At 29.9% G+C, this 15,412-nt stretch overlaps 5 protein-coding genes across 18 annotated transcripts in view; 2 read left to right on the top strand and 3 right to left on the bottom strand.

The window, feature by feature from the left end:
- The window catches only part of LOC100643243 (dipeptidase 1), a 241,529-nt gene extending 239,005 nt beyond the window's left edge, over positions 1-2,524 (top strand). For all 3 annotated transcript variants that reach the window (XM_048407656.1, XM_048407655.1, XM_048407654.1), the window contains exon 8: positions 404-2,524. In XM_048407656.1, coding sequence (XP_048263613.1) covers positions 404-535 — 132 coding nt within the window. In that variant the 3' untranslated portion in view covers positions 536-2,524. The remainder of the gene's footprint in view (positions 1-403) is intronic.
- A 195-nt stretch (positions 2,525-2,719) lies between these two features.
- On the bottom strand, positions 2,720-6,788 carry LOC100642251 (anaphase-promoting complex subunit 5). The gene is made up of 11 exons (XM_003396902.3): positions 6,495-6,788; positions 6,346-6,395; positions 5,790-6,169; positions 5,549-5,702; positions 5,260-5,441; positions 5,073-5,186; positions 4,879-5,008; positions 4,496-4,798; positions 3,653-3,774; positions 3,312-3,579; positions 2,720-3,195 (listed from the first exon to the last, which is right to left on the bottom strand). Exons 1-11 carry the CDS (start codon positions 6,631-6,633, stop codon positions 2,827-2,829), a joined length of 2,211 nt encoding a protein of 736 aa, XP_003396950.1. The 5' UTR covers positions 6,634-6,788; the 3' UTR covers positions 2,720-2,826.
- Positions 6,699-10,133, top strand: LOC100642728 (three prime repair exonuclease 2). 5 transcript variants are annotated; one of them, XM_012310729.3, is made up of 6 exons: positions 6,854-7,022; positions 7,095-7,345; positions 7,425-7,682; positions 7,785-7,951; positions 8,020-8,148; positions 8,395-10,133. In XM_012310729.3, exons 3-6 carry the CDS (start codon positions 7,475-7,477, stop codon positions 8,623-8,625), a joined length of 735 nt encoding a protein of 244 aa, XP_012166119.1. In that variant the 5' UTR covers positions 6,854-7,022; positions 7,095-7,345; positions 7,425-7,474; the 3' UTR covers positions 8,626-10,133. The 5 variants fall into 5 exon arrangements, with proteins under 5 accessions (XP_048263615.1, XP_012166117.1, XP_012166116.1 ...); XM_048407658.1 differs by lacking the exon at positions 6,854-7,022 and adding an exon at positions 6,699-6,831 and having other exon boundaries at positions 8,020-10,133; XM_012310727.3 differs by having other exon boundaries at positions 6,792-6,880; positions 8,020-10,133.
- LOC100644606 (cyclic GMP-AMP synthase-like receptor) lies at positions 9,034-12,800 on the bottom strand. The gene is made up of 10 exons (XM_048407657.1): positions 12,663-12,800; positions 11,563-11,679; positions 11,253-11,423; positions 11,071-11,171; positions 10,689-10,986; positions 10,455-10,619; positions 10,264-10,389; positions 9,997-10,180; positions 9,696-9,743; positions 9,034-9,614 (listed from the first exon to the last, which is right to left on the bottom strand). The coding sequence occupies exons 2-10, from the start codon at positions 11,677-11,679 to the stop codon at positions 9,541-9,543; spliced, it is 1,284 nt and encodes a 427-aa protein (XP_048263614.1). The 5' UTR covers positions 12,663-12,800; the 3' UTR covers positions 9,034-9,540.
- The window catches only part of LOC100642370 (uncharacterized protein C1orf112 homolog), a 34,825-nt gene continuing 31,213 nt past the window's right edge, over positions 11,801-15,412 (bottom strand). For 3 of the 8 annotated variants that reach the window (XM_012310725.3, XM_020863715.2, XM_048407652.1), the window contains one exon: positions 12,817-14,361. In XM_012310725.3, coding sequence (XP_012166115.2) covers positions 13,741-14,361 — 621 coding nt within the window. In that variant the 3' untranslated portion in view covers positions 12,817-13,740. The other 5 variants (XR_007224786.1, XR_007224785.1, XM_048407653.1 and 2 more) reach the window with 5 other exon arrangements.

Below are 15,412 nucleotides of genomic sequence, written 5' to 3'. Positions count from 1 at the left end.
TTGGAACGCGTTCAAATCTAAATTCGAATCTTTGTGTCAGGTTGCTACACCGCGAGCATCCCAATTGTTCCTTATACGACACGAAAATAAAAACAGTGTAGTCTGTTGTTTAATTCTTTGATTTTGAAAATCGAATAAATTTTAAGCAAGACGATTCCACAAGAGTTTCAATTAACTTTCGCTCAATCGATTATTAAACGAAGGATGTAAACGAAATAAAGGAATCGAAAGGGCAAACAAACACTTCTCTTCTGAAAGACCATTTTCTCTAGGAAAAGATAGAAATATTTTTGTTTTGCGAAAACTTAGGACAAAAGTAAAACTTTTTTATGAAAATGATATCTTGCGTAGACTTGCGATTTTTTTTAAAGAGAAAATTGCATGTGCGTGTTATTCGTTTCAGGTGGAAAAAGTGAGGGACGACATGAGAACAGCCGGTATGACGCCTTCCGAAGAATACCTTCAGGATTCTCCCGACACAACCGGCAGTTGTGCGCTTGATATCAACTCCGTGCAAACGGTCATGGAGATTTGAACGTTCTATCGTGTCCTTCTATAGTTTCCGGATGGTGTGCAAATTACTTCTCCACGAGCACCTTGCCGTCCTATGCTCGACAAGACGAGCTGAGTCGCGTCGGAACCGGAGAAGAACGAGCGATCCAAGAGAGAGAAAGAAAGAGAGAGCTTCTCATTGCTTGATTCTTGCCCGCCTACAAAATCTGTCCCTTTTTAGATGCTCAATCAGGATAACAATTGAACGAGAGAAAAAAGAAAGGATGAAGAACCTACCTCGAACGAAATACACAGCTTCGAATGTCTAATTTGCTTTGCTGTAGGTTTCTTTTGCTTGAAAGCACAAACATAGAACAATATTATTTTTCAACGAGCCTCTCCAAAACTGTTAATTCTCGAATGTTCATAATTATTCGAACGATTAAGAAAATACGACGATCGTGTTTTTATCGTAACATTTATTTTATTATCGTTAACGTTAAAATAACCATTAAGCATTACGAAATTCACGTTCTAAATTACCAATGTATCTGTCAATAATAATTTAAGCCTTAAGTTTTAAGTAGAGAAAAACTGATTATAAAATCGTCTGTATTTTAAACATTTATAACAACCATATTTTGGTATCTCGTACATATGTTTCAGAACAGACATGTGCAAGGTAACAATGCTATTTTTCATAGGAGTAATAGCAACGCATTGTAAAATGTATTATAAAAAGAAATACGTGTATTCTAATATGCAATCTTTGAATAAAGTGTAAACAGATTTTTCTCCACTTCATAGTTTTATGATACAAAAGCTGTTAATTCGAAAAATTGTGTACATCACTGGGAGAATTTAGAATTTTCATTGTCGTTCGAAGAGTTATAGAGCGTTGTGTTCTTCAAGAAAGTAAGCTTTGTCGAAAACCAGGCTAAATCCTACAATTTGATATTGTATACGTGCGAGTATATATACATATATACCTCCGACGTATGTTTAAAAACACCACTAAATAATTTAATGAAAAAGAATTTAGTTTCAAATCAATCAGTTACAATTAAAAAGATCATACTTTTAAATAATGTTTTTGACGTACTAGAAGTATCAAATTGCATAAAATTCTTGTAAAAAAAAATGAAATTCTTGTAAAAAATGATTTTTGAAATGCCAAGCAAAACGATCAATTATGTATAAATCACCGAAGCAAATACAGAGAACATATTGTGACAATATAGAAATCTTCTAAACTATGTCACTCTCGTACTGTAAAAGAAAAAAATATTATGTGTGAACCCGGCTGTGTATCTTCATATGTCTTCCCCCTTCGTTGCACCAAAAATACGTGCACTTTAGCGTTAATAATTTGAGGAATCAAAATGAGCAAACCCATATCTGAAAGAATCACGGGTTTATTTGAAAAACATTATTATAGTCGTTGAAGTGAAAAAAATTTCAGAAGGAAAACATATCTGTTTTAACAAAATGACGCAAAGAAAAAGCATATTCGCAAAATGAATCTTGCTGTTAGTATTATAGAGAGGAGAATATTGTTATACAAAACAAAATGCTTTCAAAAAACAAGAAATACTTGGATAAAATAAAAATTGCTCACAAGAACTATTGTCGATCGAATTCAAACGTGTGTGAGTGTTTCTCAACGTGTTATATCGGATGTAATCTATCACTTATACACATCCAAATTTTCCTCGACAAAAGCATCATCTAATATCTTCGACGACTCGCTGGAAGTTTCTGGGGTTTTGATAAAAATTCACCCCTGCGATTTTCATGTGTCACCATTCACCTATTTGTGTCCTGTGTGCACTTACTATGTGATTCATGCGAGTTGATCCTTCAAAAAAAAAAAAAAAAAAAGCTATCGGATAACAAATAGAATGAAGATAACTCGTATGGATTATACCTAACTCCTACATGAGGAGTAGGTAAGAAACTTTAGAATATCAAAAATTCCGTTGTACCTTCGCAGCGGATTCTATAAATAAATGTTTCTATTGTATACTTGTCATTGTTCGACTATTCATTTCCCCTTATCCTTATTTTACAACAGATTTCCATATCTTCAGAACATTTCACGTAAGTTGTATTTTACAAAATGTAATTGTATGAATCTAATTATAAGAGTTTTATTAGTATCAATACCTTAGTATTTTTTTCAATTATTACCTAATACACATACCTAATAATAAATAATAATGCAGGATTTTTAGGAAAATACTGTATATTTGAATGTTTCGTTTCTTAATACAAATGAAGAAGTTTTTCAATTCTACATATTTATCCTTATCTTCTTTTTCTGCATTTTGATTTTCAATATAAAGACAAATTATTTAATTTTGTAAGAAGCTGTTGATCTAGTTGGCGAAATTCAAAAGCACATTGATTTCGTTCAGTTTTAAGATCGATTTCGTGACATAGTAAAGATTCTAAACACAATGTAATTCTTAGTCTTCCATATGCTTCGACTTTTGTAAAATAATTTTTCGCCTTTGAAAGTGCTTTAATAGCTTTTAAGATTACTTCCTTTCGCGTCTTGTCACATGTTGGAGCAGTAGCAACTAAACATTTCGCATATAAAACAAACGCTCTACCTTGATCGTAATACCCTCCATGCGCTAAAATTTGTGTAATTGCTTCTTCTACTAAGTTTAGTGCTAAAGTTGGCATACCCATTATTAACTGGAACGTTAATAAAAGATCAATATAATACTCATAATATCTATAATATCTATAATGTAATCAATATCTTCAATATCTTTAAATTAATGAAAAAATGTATTAATTAATCTAATTACCTGAATGTTTGCAAGATGCATTTTTATTAATGCTTTATAATAAGATAAATGATTTTTTACTGCAAGTTCTAGAGCTGTATTTAGAAGTACCAAAGAATTCACTCCTACAATCCCACTCTCTGGTGAAACAGAAGCGCACATTATTTGACTTATTAAAATCATAGTTCTTATTTTATTTTGAGGTGTTAATTGCTCTTCTTTGCCAATGCTGTCGATACATTCTAAACCTTTTGGATAATCCCCTTTTTCCAAACAAACTTCCGCTAACCTAAACATTCAAATTTTTAAAGACAATACAGATCCTGCATAATAAAACGACATATTTTAACATATCGCTATACCTAAATTTAGATTCCAAAGGATCTAAACTTGAAATATTTGACGCTATTGCTTCAGCCTCACTCCACTTTTCTTGTCTCATTAATTGCGTAAACACATAAAGTTGCTCGCTTAACTTCCATATCTATGAAACAAATAACATTTAAACTTTGTTATATGATTCATTCGGTTACGTATAATATTAACCCTTTGTGGACGAGTGTCGGCAAATAGCCGCTCGAATCTGTTCACAGTTTCGGACAATTATCTTGAAGTGGCTGGCGTATGTCTATTTTTCTAAGCGATAATCTTATGCGTATTTACGCGTGGGTATAGTAAACTAAACAGTATTATGTTTTTGATGAAAGAAAATTATAGATCTTTAGAAATCTCATTTTCCGTTTAACGTAAACTCGCGATGCCAGATGATGGTTGAGTCAGAACGAATTTCAATCTTTCAATGGCATTACCAGATGAATCAGAAAGCTTTTTATATATTTTACATATTCTTTATAATACCTTATACACGATGCCCAAAAGTTCCAGAAAGAACATGTTCGATAGTGATAGTAGTGATGACAAGCATTATTTTGAACCTGACAAGATAAAAGACGGCGGACAGTGCTTCAGAAAGTAGAAACGAAATCCGTTCAACAATGAATCGGCTCAAACGTTTCAATATTTTTAGTAATAGTGACAATGATGATGAACTAAATATTGATGAAAATGATACAAATCTCGATAATGAATAACGCAAACGTTCAACGTGTATATTTTTTCAACTGCGCGCGCCAATACCTCTCGTCCACAGCGACGATCGCTCGTCGAGCAGCCCCGTCCACAAAGGGTTAATTTCTAAATGGTACCTTATTACACGGTTCATTAGGAAACCTCTCCTTAGCATGAGCAAGTACGATGTCAACCAAAAAATATTCTCCAAATTCTACTAAGATATTCGCGATATTAATGACAACCTGGCAAGTAGATGGTCCATTAAACATATGCTGTTTTTTATCCCCTGTATTATGTAAAAGTAATAACTGAGCACAAACTGAAGACATCTCAGTTTTACCGTAGTATGCCCATAATGCAGATTTTTCGGCATATGTCATTGACATTAAATCTACCATAGAATGTTGACAATTTAAGACATCGGATTTCATCAGAGTCTGCAATTAAATATTAAGAACAATTTAATCTTGAATAAGCATTAGAACACACATTGAATACAACTGAATTAAAGAAATACCTCGAACACTTGTGATGGACTCTTAGCTTCTAAAGCAGAATTATGAGCATATGCAATAAGACCTAATCCAGTTGTGTGAGTTATTCCTAACATACTTGCCTTGCCAACTGACCTTTCTATCAATGGTCCCCTAAATTATATTACAAATATGGTGATAAATATATATCAATGCAAGTTAAGAGATTTTAACTTACTTTTGTTTGATAGTTAAATAATACATCCAAGCATGTGCTAATTGTAAACAGACATTATCTCCAGCTTCTTGAGCCATCATGATAGCTTCTTTCAAAGCAGCTTGTGCTACTTCCCTTAAATGAGAATGAAATGACAACATGAATTGTATACAAAATTTTTAATTTTTAAATTTATATAAAAACGCACTTATGATTAAATTGAGCATGTAAAACTGCTAGATTTAAAGCTGCATATCTGAAAATGCGAGATTTATCTTCAGGTGCAGAACGGTTTTCCAAAGGTGCTAATCTATCAAAGCAGTGATAAAGACTATCTATAGCTCCACAATATTCATTGACCCTTAAACAGTTTAAATAACTTAAATAATGCTGAAACATATTAAAGATTATGAGAAAGCAAGAAATACAAAAAGATATTTAACTGCATCTTTTAAAATATATATTAATAAAATGTGTTCTTACTACATGATACTCACAGCTTCTGCGTAATAAGGACTACAACTTAAAAGTTCTCGTACAAGAACTTGCAGTTCTGCAGGAGACATCGCTTTATGTTCATCTGTTTGTATAGTATGTGCTTGTTGTGCAACAAGTAATTCAGCTTGTCTTCCACCCCAAGTTGGTTTAATTCTTTCAAAATACAGAGAAATTATAACAAAATACATATATATATATAACATAACAAAATTACAGTTTATAAATATAATGAAAACATACTCATTTATATATGAATCTTCTGTTTTAGAAGCTGCAGATATATCAGAACCATCAAATGTATTAATTCTTTTATCCAAATATTTTTTCAAAGCTTCATAAAGAGCTACAACTTGATCAAAAGGTAATTTTTCAAAAAAGATTATAACTCTTCTTATATATAGTCCAAGCACAGAATTTTTATTTAGGGCAGGTAAAGAAAGAGAATGATCCAATGTTGGTTTCATAAGACGTCCAACATTATCAAATAAATCTAATAATCCTTCAACCCCTTTTCCTCTTAACATATTCAATTGCACTTCCATATGATGTGCAAACCGATGTAAAATATATTCAGGGGAATGTAATATATTCAGAAGTGTATTAAGATCCATGTCAGGGGACTAACAAAAAAGATAAAAACATTTATTATTTAATATACTCCAATAAAATTAAATATTAACCCTTTATAATAGTATACATATGAATGTGTGTGTGTGCGTTTGCATGTGTATAGAACATTTTACTTTATTTAGTGTACAAAAAATATATTAAATAAAGTCATTTTGTTAATGCTTACTTGAATCAATTTCAAAGCGACTAAACAAAAATCGCGTCTTTCCACAATTGCTGGAACAAAATATTAATATTAATAGTAACATTAATAATATAGTATTACAATATTTATAATAAATTTAGATTATGATGTCTATAAAGATAGTAAATTACCTTTTGTTGTTTCATTGCAATATTCTTTAATCAAAATGACAGTTGCTATTTTATATGGTGTCAAAGTTTCTTTTTGTACTCTTTTTATATTGCCATCGATGTTCATTAAATCAGTAGACATCGTGATCAACGGTATCATAGCACGTATTTCAACTAACTATATACTTTCCATTTTAAACGAAAAGAAGATTTTATATGTATGCTAATTTATATATCTGAAATTAGTAATGGTAAATGAATTTATACTTATTGTTATCGTATACCAGGATTAGTTCGATATTATCACGGTGAGGGAGCTTTAACTCTCATGTGTTTTATCCAACATCGTATCCTCTCTGTATGTACATACATATATTATGTAATAAAAAATACCTATATTACAAAAAGTACGAATTTTTTATTCTATTGCAAATATATGTAGAAAAAGTAACATATAGAAACAACATAACATCGCAGCTCTACATGTAACTCATTCTTATGAACATGAAAAAATACTAAGTTTATATACACAGTAAACGCTTAAGAAAAGTATATGCATTTGATAAATAACATAATAATGTTGAAAATTGAACTTATTTAATAGTAACAATTAATTTCCAGATGATATGATAACAGATAATAATAGGCATGAGTAAATATCCTAACATTTTATATACTAATTTATAGACTAAATATATTACTATTATTATACTACTATTATTATTATATTACTATACGTTATACTATTGAGATGGCAACTAAGTGATTGCGAGTTTTATCATTATCACTTAATGATAAAATCCGTAATCATGTAATTAACAACCCAATACTTAGCATGGATATGTGCATTTAATGCATGTTGTGATTAAAAGGTTAGTGCAAAGATAACATTACAAGTTAGTTAATTAATTATTAATTTTGTAGTTAATATAAATTTTATTTCCAATATAGGAATCCAATTGCACATTTACTTTAATTGATCTTATTAAACCTTTTTAAAAATGATAAAAACATTTATATTTCTTGATTTGGAAACAACTGGATTAATTACAAAGAATTATATGCCAAAAATCACAGAAATGTCATTAATTGCAGTATCAAGAACTGCTTTATGCGATACTACAAATATTTTACCAAGAATTTTACAGAAACTTGTTTTACCAATACATCCAAATGTACCTATTTCAAAGGATATTCAAAAATTGACAGGTATCTAACATTTAATTATTTTTAACAGACAATTTTTATTTTACCTTAAACGAACTGCTATATCTTTCTATTTTTATATAAATAAAACTTACATTATTATAGGCATATCCAATGAAAATTTAAAAGAATTTCCATGTTTTAACTGTGACATATATAACTTAGTAATGAATTTTATAAATCGATTAGCACCACCAGCTTGTTTTATAGCTTATAATGGAAATAATTATGACTATCCAATATTTTTATCAGAATTCAAAGATATTGAGAAGGTATATGTAGTATTATATCGCAATATAATTTTACAAATTCATGAATAATCTGATTTGTCTCTTTAAAGAATTTCAGTGAAAATGTTTTAAGCATTGATATGATGCATCTTGTCAAAGAATTTTTCTCCCATAAACAAAATCTAATAAAAGAAATGGATATTGTACACCCTACTGTTAGTAGTTCCAATTGTACTGAAGTTAGTATTTTATTGAATGATGGTTATGATAAGATTTTATCTGATGCATTAGATTCTATTATGGATGCAAATCTTAATGAGCATAACAAAACTAACACTCCAACTAAGATTAAAGAAACAGCAGTTCATTTGGATAGTGTATTTAACACTCCACAAACTAGTTACTGTAAAAAGATACAAAAAATCAATGAAAAGACACCTGAGAATCAAATTATAAAATTACAACACTGTGATGAAAATTTTCAGGGTAGAAGAGGAAGTAATATAAGAAGACAATTAGATTTTACAAATAGTCGGCCCATTAATTTTAAATTGGGTAGTGTTTATAAACATATTTTTGGTAATAACCCTGAAGATGCACATAGTGCAGAAGGTGATTGTCTTACTATGATTCGCTGTGCTATCAAATTAGGAAATTTCTTCTTAGAATGGGCAGATTGCAATGCAGTACCTTTAATTAATTATATCAGCAAATAAAATATATTTGTTGAAAGAGTAACATTTTTTTTTGATAGTATTCTGTTTTTGATTCCACTTAAGGAAATGTATCTATTAGATGTGTACATGTATTGGATTATATCAAAATCTTCTGAAAATTGTTCAAAATATAAATTTTAATAAATATATTGTGAATTTTGGAAGTGATAAATGTAATTATAAATTTAAAAATTTATTTTACAATGTATAAATAAGAATTTATAAAGCGTCTAAAAATTTTTTTATAATAATAGAATACACATATGTATATAATAATAATAATAATAATAATAATAATACTTAATATTTTTTCACACTATAGACACTGATTTCTTTAGTATATATTTTCTTAACTTAGGGATAGTTATTTTAGTGGAATATCTACGTGAAAAAATAAGTCGAATTAGATAGGATAAAATCTTTTTATATAACACTTTGTCTCTGAGAAAATCGAAATTGAAAATTTGTGAAGTATACTTTAACTTGGCTAAGTACTCACTAGGTATGAACAAACAGTCAATAGAAAGTTATTATACATGTGAAAATAGGTCAAAAATGTAAAATAAACTTTTTTCATTTAAGACTTCATTTTTAAGAAAACAAAGTGTAAACATGTTTAATTACGAATTGGTCTGATAAACGCGCAGGGTACATTTTTAAATTTGCTTTTTTCGAAAATGAAGCATCTTATAAAAAAATTTTACTCTACATTTTTGTTTTATTTTCGAATGTAGTTTAAATCACTGTTAATTATTTACTCTTGATCAATCCGGAATTAGCTAAGTTAAAGTATAGTTGTTATAATTTTATTATAATATATATAAGATATAGATAATAATGATAATATATATAATATATATTATAATAAGAATATATATATGTAGTATTTTATTACAACAAATTTAGGGAATAAAATTAGAGGATTACACAACCGCCCTGATTTGTTTGGTCTGTATCATTGTTTCTCGCACCAATTGTAATTATGTTGTCTATAACACATACATAATGACGTAATTAGTACAGTGCGTTATCATTCTAATTATTGTTTTATTATGATACCTAATATATACCTGGGTTAGTTATGTTATTCTTTAGTGATAACAATTCCTCTGAGTTTACTGCAATGTAAAAAATAATAGCTTTAGATTTGACACAGACTAGCAGGACGTTATCATTATGAATAATCATTACCTATTTCTCTAAATGCTATATTTATAAATGTTTTAGTAAAGAATTTGCAAAGAAGATATTTTACATATTCATATGGGACAAAATCCACTTATTTGTATCAAGTTTTTACACTAGGTATAGTTGCATAAAACAAATACCTATTTTAATATAATTTAACATATTTTAAACAACATAACTTACGAATATATTTGACCAATATATATTTATCCGTTGCATTCTTTTCAATATCTTTAATGATTTTTTTTAAACGTTGAGCTATGTTATACATTTGTATCTGGCTAATTCTGGATAATAAATTGTACTCTTTATTCCAATAATAGTCTAGCTTCCCTTGCTCACAAACCCGTTGTAATTCTTTAAGCATCTAAAAATAGCCATAATTTATATGGAAACATGTAATACTTTATAAATTTTATGTGTATATTGATTCAATATGGTTTATATTACTTCAAAAAAGAAATATGACAAAGATATTGTATTGATGCTCGTATCTAGTTCTGTCAGTTTGTTTAAACATGTAGTTTCTATGTAATAGCTTGCTATATTCTTCATGTTTTGTGTATTTCTGAATTTCTAAAAAATACAATGATGTCAAAAATATTGTAATCATACTAAGATGAAATACTTTGTTAAGCAACCTTCAGTAAACGTATAACTTGTTTTACACGACCGTGTCTTGCAAGGATTTCATTTTCTTGAAGACTAAAAGCGGTTCTCCAATAAAGGGATGCCAAACTAGAATTACTATCATTACAATCAGTACGTACTGGTACTGGAATTGCAAACCAGTTTCTATTTCGAAACTAAAAACAAAAAATATTTATGATACAAGTGCCTTTATTTAAATAAAATACTGTGATAAATACACAAACCCCTTTAAGTTCATCAAATTTTGGAATATATTTTTGAATGACATTTATATCAAAAGGTAAGGATGGTGCTAAATCAACATTTATATCCTCAGTTCTATCTGGAATATTCACTATTAATGTGATTGCAGGCCCACTTTCACTTTTTTTAATGTTTGCTGTATAAGAATTATTTATTAGTAATCTGTATTTATCTCCATCCTTCTGCAGCTTGTTCATAACTTTGTCTATAATTCCTTTTATCCAATAACGAAATTTATTTGGATTCACAAAATTATTATCTATTAATTTGTTAAATTGTCTAGAAAACAACAATACTTTACATAAAAGTATAATAAAATTTTTCATATACTTTATACTTAATAATTATAGTTTATTTTGTAACCTTATTTCTGTATTTGTAAGATCTTTATATGTATATATATTACGTGTTTGCACATTATCTTCTATAGATATTTTTATAAAACCTGCCCGATCTGAGGAATACTAAATAGTAGAAAAAATATATATCAATATAAAATTAAACATAATTTAATATCCATTTTAACTAACTAAAAACATCCTTACATTTATGTAATAATAGTTGATAGGGAGCTTTAAAGTAACGTTGAAATCAAATTCATTTGGTGCCTCTATTTTTGTACCTTTATAGAAACTACCACAGAATATAATTTGTTGATACATTTTTTCAAACAGTGAATCTTCCGATTTCATATGATTTATTAGTGTTACAATTACCTATTTATTAAATTAAATTATAACAATACATATGAATATAAATAGAAAATTTAGGTCATTATTACGTTTTTAAATATTTGATATAATCTCATTATGAACAATATATTTAATTATATAGTTTCTTTGCAGGAAAACATACCGGTTGTAACTGCTCGTTAACTTTCTTTACCTCATCAATTTGTAGAGATATGAACATGTTACTTATTTTGATTATTTCATCACTTTGAAGATACTTCTTCATATCCGCGTTTTGCATCTGTAAATATTTTAATAAAAATATTTTAATATTTAATATTTTAATAAATAAAACATTCTCAATTTGAGTAAGATTATAATAAAAAAGACCTTAAAGATATATTAATGCGTTTTTCTTTTTGGAAAAAGAAACAATGGAAATATATAACGCGTTTGATTTGTAATATGTAAATCCCTCCTTTTGAATATTACTGCAACAAAATCATAAATTATAAACTTTAGAAGAAACAGTTACATGGCATAAATCAAAAGAAACCGACATTATACGATTTAAAAAATATAATTATTATACTCGTTAGGTACACACTTAATAATAAAATACATATCACTATTGAAATATGGAACAAATTCACGAATAGCGTTCTAAACACGTATTGTTACAAACCTAATCGCTTTGAATTTAGAACCGACGAATTTACTATCGAAGTCACTACTACGGAAGTTTAGCTTTGCTTAGCGATTTATACGCTGTTATCGGCAATGTTAGTGAGATTGAAAAGCGATCCGCGAAGGATAAAGATATACACCCTTTTTTAATAAGACAATAGATATCAGTTTAAATTCACTTTTTAATATCGTAGTCCTTAATTGATTCCGATGTCTAGATCACTTTGCAAATTTCATATTGGATAACGTCACACATTATAGACTTGTATACTTATTCACGTGAAACTTAATACAACAATTACATAATATGAAAACAATTTCATAGACATTTCTGTAATATTGGAATACGTACGTCAAGATGCTTTTGTTTCAAAATCGCCAGCAACGTGTATATCACGTCGATGGGCATTTGTCGCAGAAATGAAAATGACGTGCGCTGCACGTCGGCTAAGGAATGCAAGGAATGCCTTGTGGTATTACATATTCCAAAATATTTTGAAATCTACCATACAGTAGTAGATTATTAATAAATAAAATGCTATCGTTCCCGTGAGTATTTATTTATACCCGTGTAAAACTCTACATATAAGACCTTACCAACACACTGAGGCGCTGCTTAAAAGATTGCACTCGCAGACGCGGTGACGGGTTACTTTGTTATCTCAACGTGTTATATTGTAGCGTACGGCATACGCAACCATGAGTTTATTGGTAGCGCAAGTGGTTAATATATAATAAACTGTAATATATGTAAGAAATAAAGTGGGCCAATAATTTATTATAAATTTATATATCTGTATATACATACATTTAACCTTTTGCGAACGAGTGTCGACAAATAGCCGTCCAAGTCTTTTCACCGTTGCGGACGCGTGTATGCGGACGGCATATAGCCGACCGAATCTGTTCTGGACAGTTACTATTTTCTAAGCGATAATCTTATGCGTATTTACGCGTGGGTATAGTAAACTAAACAGTATTATGTTTTTGATGAAAGAAAATTATAGATCTTTAGAAATCTTATTTTCAGATGTCAGATGATGGTTGAGTCAGAACGAATTTTAATCTTTCAATGGCATTACCAGATGAATCAGTAAGCTTTTTATATATTTTACATATTCTTTATAATACCTTATACACGATGCCTAAAAGTTCCAGAAAAAAATATGTTCGATAGTGATAGTAGCGATGACAAGCATTATTTTGAACCTGACAAGATAAAAGACGGCGGACAGTGCTTCAGAAAGTAGAAACGAAATCCGTTCAACAATGAATCGGCTCAAACGTTTCAATATTTTTAGTAATAGTGACAATGATGATGAACTAAATATTGATGAAAATGATACAAATCTCGATAATGAATAACGCAAACGTTCAACGTGTATATTTTTTCAACTGCGCGCGCCAATACCTCTCGTCCACAGCGATGATCGCTCGTCGAGCGGCCCCGTTCGCAAAGGGCTAAAAGAAATAAAACGATCTTAGGCCTAATTTTTCTACAATATAGGTATTATTAAGAAGATTTATTTAAATTGTTCTTATTCTTTGCACGATTATCAAGGATTCTTAATGAAAATAAAAAGAGTATTTATATTATTTGTTCGATCATTTCGCGCGCTTATCCTTACGACATAAAAAATTACAAATTATTATACAAAATGTATTCGAATAAGACTTATTTGGATTCAGTCAGATCCAAAATCTTCATGCAAATTAACCGTAGTCTTCGCATCACGTGATTTCCGATGTCACCAGTCTTTTTTAAAATATCATTCAATTCGTCACATATTTCGTTTACGTGTTCATCGAAGTGATTGAAAGGCGAGTTTTTATCGAAACTTTCGATAGACTCGATTTCCAATTTAGCGAGTTTTTGGTCCCTTTGACAATCCTCGTAATTGTTACAAACATGGTAAACATTTTGCGAATGTTTCGCCATATGTTGCAAATAATCTCGAATATCCGAAAAATCCTGAAGCTCGTAATAAATCGTGCCGGAAAGATAAGCAGGCAAAGAATCTCTCAACGACGACTTTCTTGTAACCGCGGCTGCCATTTTAGTCACAAGATCCTCGTTCGGACACATGTGAGCTACATAATCAAACGATTCGAAAGCTTCCTGTCGTACCCATGGATTTTCGTCTTCCAAAAGTCGACAATTGAGCTCCGCTAATGCATTAACCGTTTTAATCCCACAGTTATCAAAGGAATCGATTCTGTTTCTCAAGTAATACGACGTTATTGCCTTTACGTGTGGTGGGAGACATAACAGTGACGCTAAAACTGCTTCTAGGATCTGAAATCATTAAACATGATTATTTATGATATCGGTCAATCATAACCATTAAAGCATAGATTGTGACTTGTTATGCGGTTCACGTGATTTATCGATAAAATAAACTTTCGTAAGATAATTTCATCGATGGTACGAATCACTATCGATTACGTAATAAATGAAACATGTAAAAGTATTGGATCGGTCTGGACTACGCGAATCGCAAAAAAATATAACCTTAAGTTTATTCAAAACGTTTATGTTAACGTTTATGTTAAGATTTATTCAGAACTGTAAAATACGCATAGAGCAATTTTCGAAATTTGTCTACCTTGACGATTGTACAAAAAATGCTGCAAGAGGATTTTATTTATAGCATCCTAGGGCGTCTTCGTTTCTTTTTCGGACTACTTATCTTAGAGAATGACGGAAGCCAGGCAACCGTTCCACGCGTTCGAAGTTTCACGTTTTCTTACAAGATAAATGATATTCTATTGAAAATTTTTCATTGAAAAATAAACAAAAAATAACGAGTTCAAAATAGTTGATCGGGACCATAATTGCAACTAAATTAAAAATATAATTTTCTGTAGTATGTTTTATAACGTGGTATGTATTTCCTGTTTTGTTTCTCATTACAGTCGATCACTTATTTTTTATTTATAAATAGGAGTCAAACGAGTTTAATGGCTCGGTGCACAACTACATAACCGGAATTCACTGTAATGTTACTGGCCGGTACATACACAGGCACTTGTGTCCTTGTCTAATAACGCATGCATATCCGTACTTCACGCTGTATTGTATTACTGAACGAAACGGTAATAGGATAGACAAAACATTCTGCATGGCACAGACGTCGAAACAATAACCAGATAGTAACACGATAGTCGTGTCTGATAGATACCCGACGATAGCTCCTCCAGAGAGACCAAACCTTAGTACAATAACCCTCCAAAATCAGCACTCAACACCTTTTTGTTATAACACTTTGATCCGTTAATCTGTTGGATTCGTACAATAAATTTTACTATCATATCTAAAGTCCGAATTTTTACTTTGCTTGTGAAAC

Source organism: Bombus terrestris, chromosome 7 (assembly GCF_910591885.1).
Source record: "Bombus terrestris chromosome 7, iyBomTerr1.2, whole genome shotgun sequence".
NCBI classification, from domain to species: Eukaryota; Metazoa; Arthropoda; class Insecta; order Hymenoptera; family Apidae; genus Bombus; species Bombus terrestris.
The sequence above is the reverse complement of the archived record's forward strand: the minus strand, read 5'-3'. Positions and strand labels throughout refer to the sequence as shown.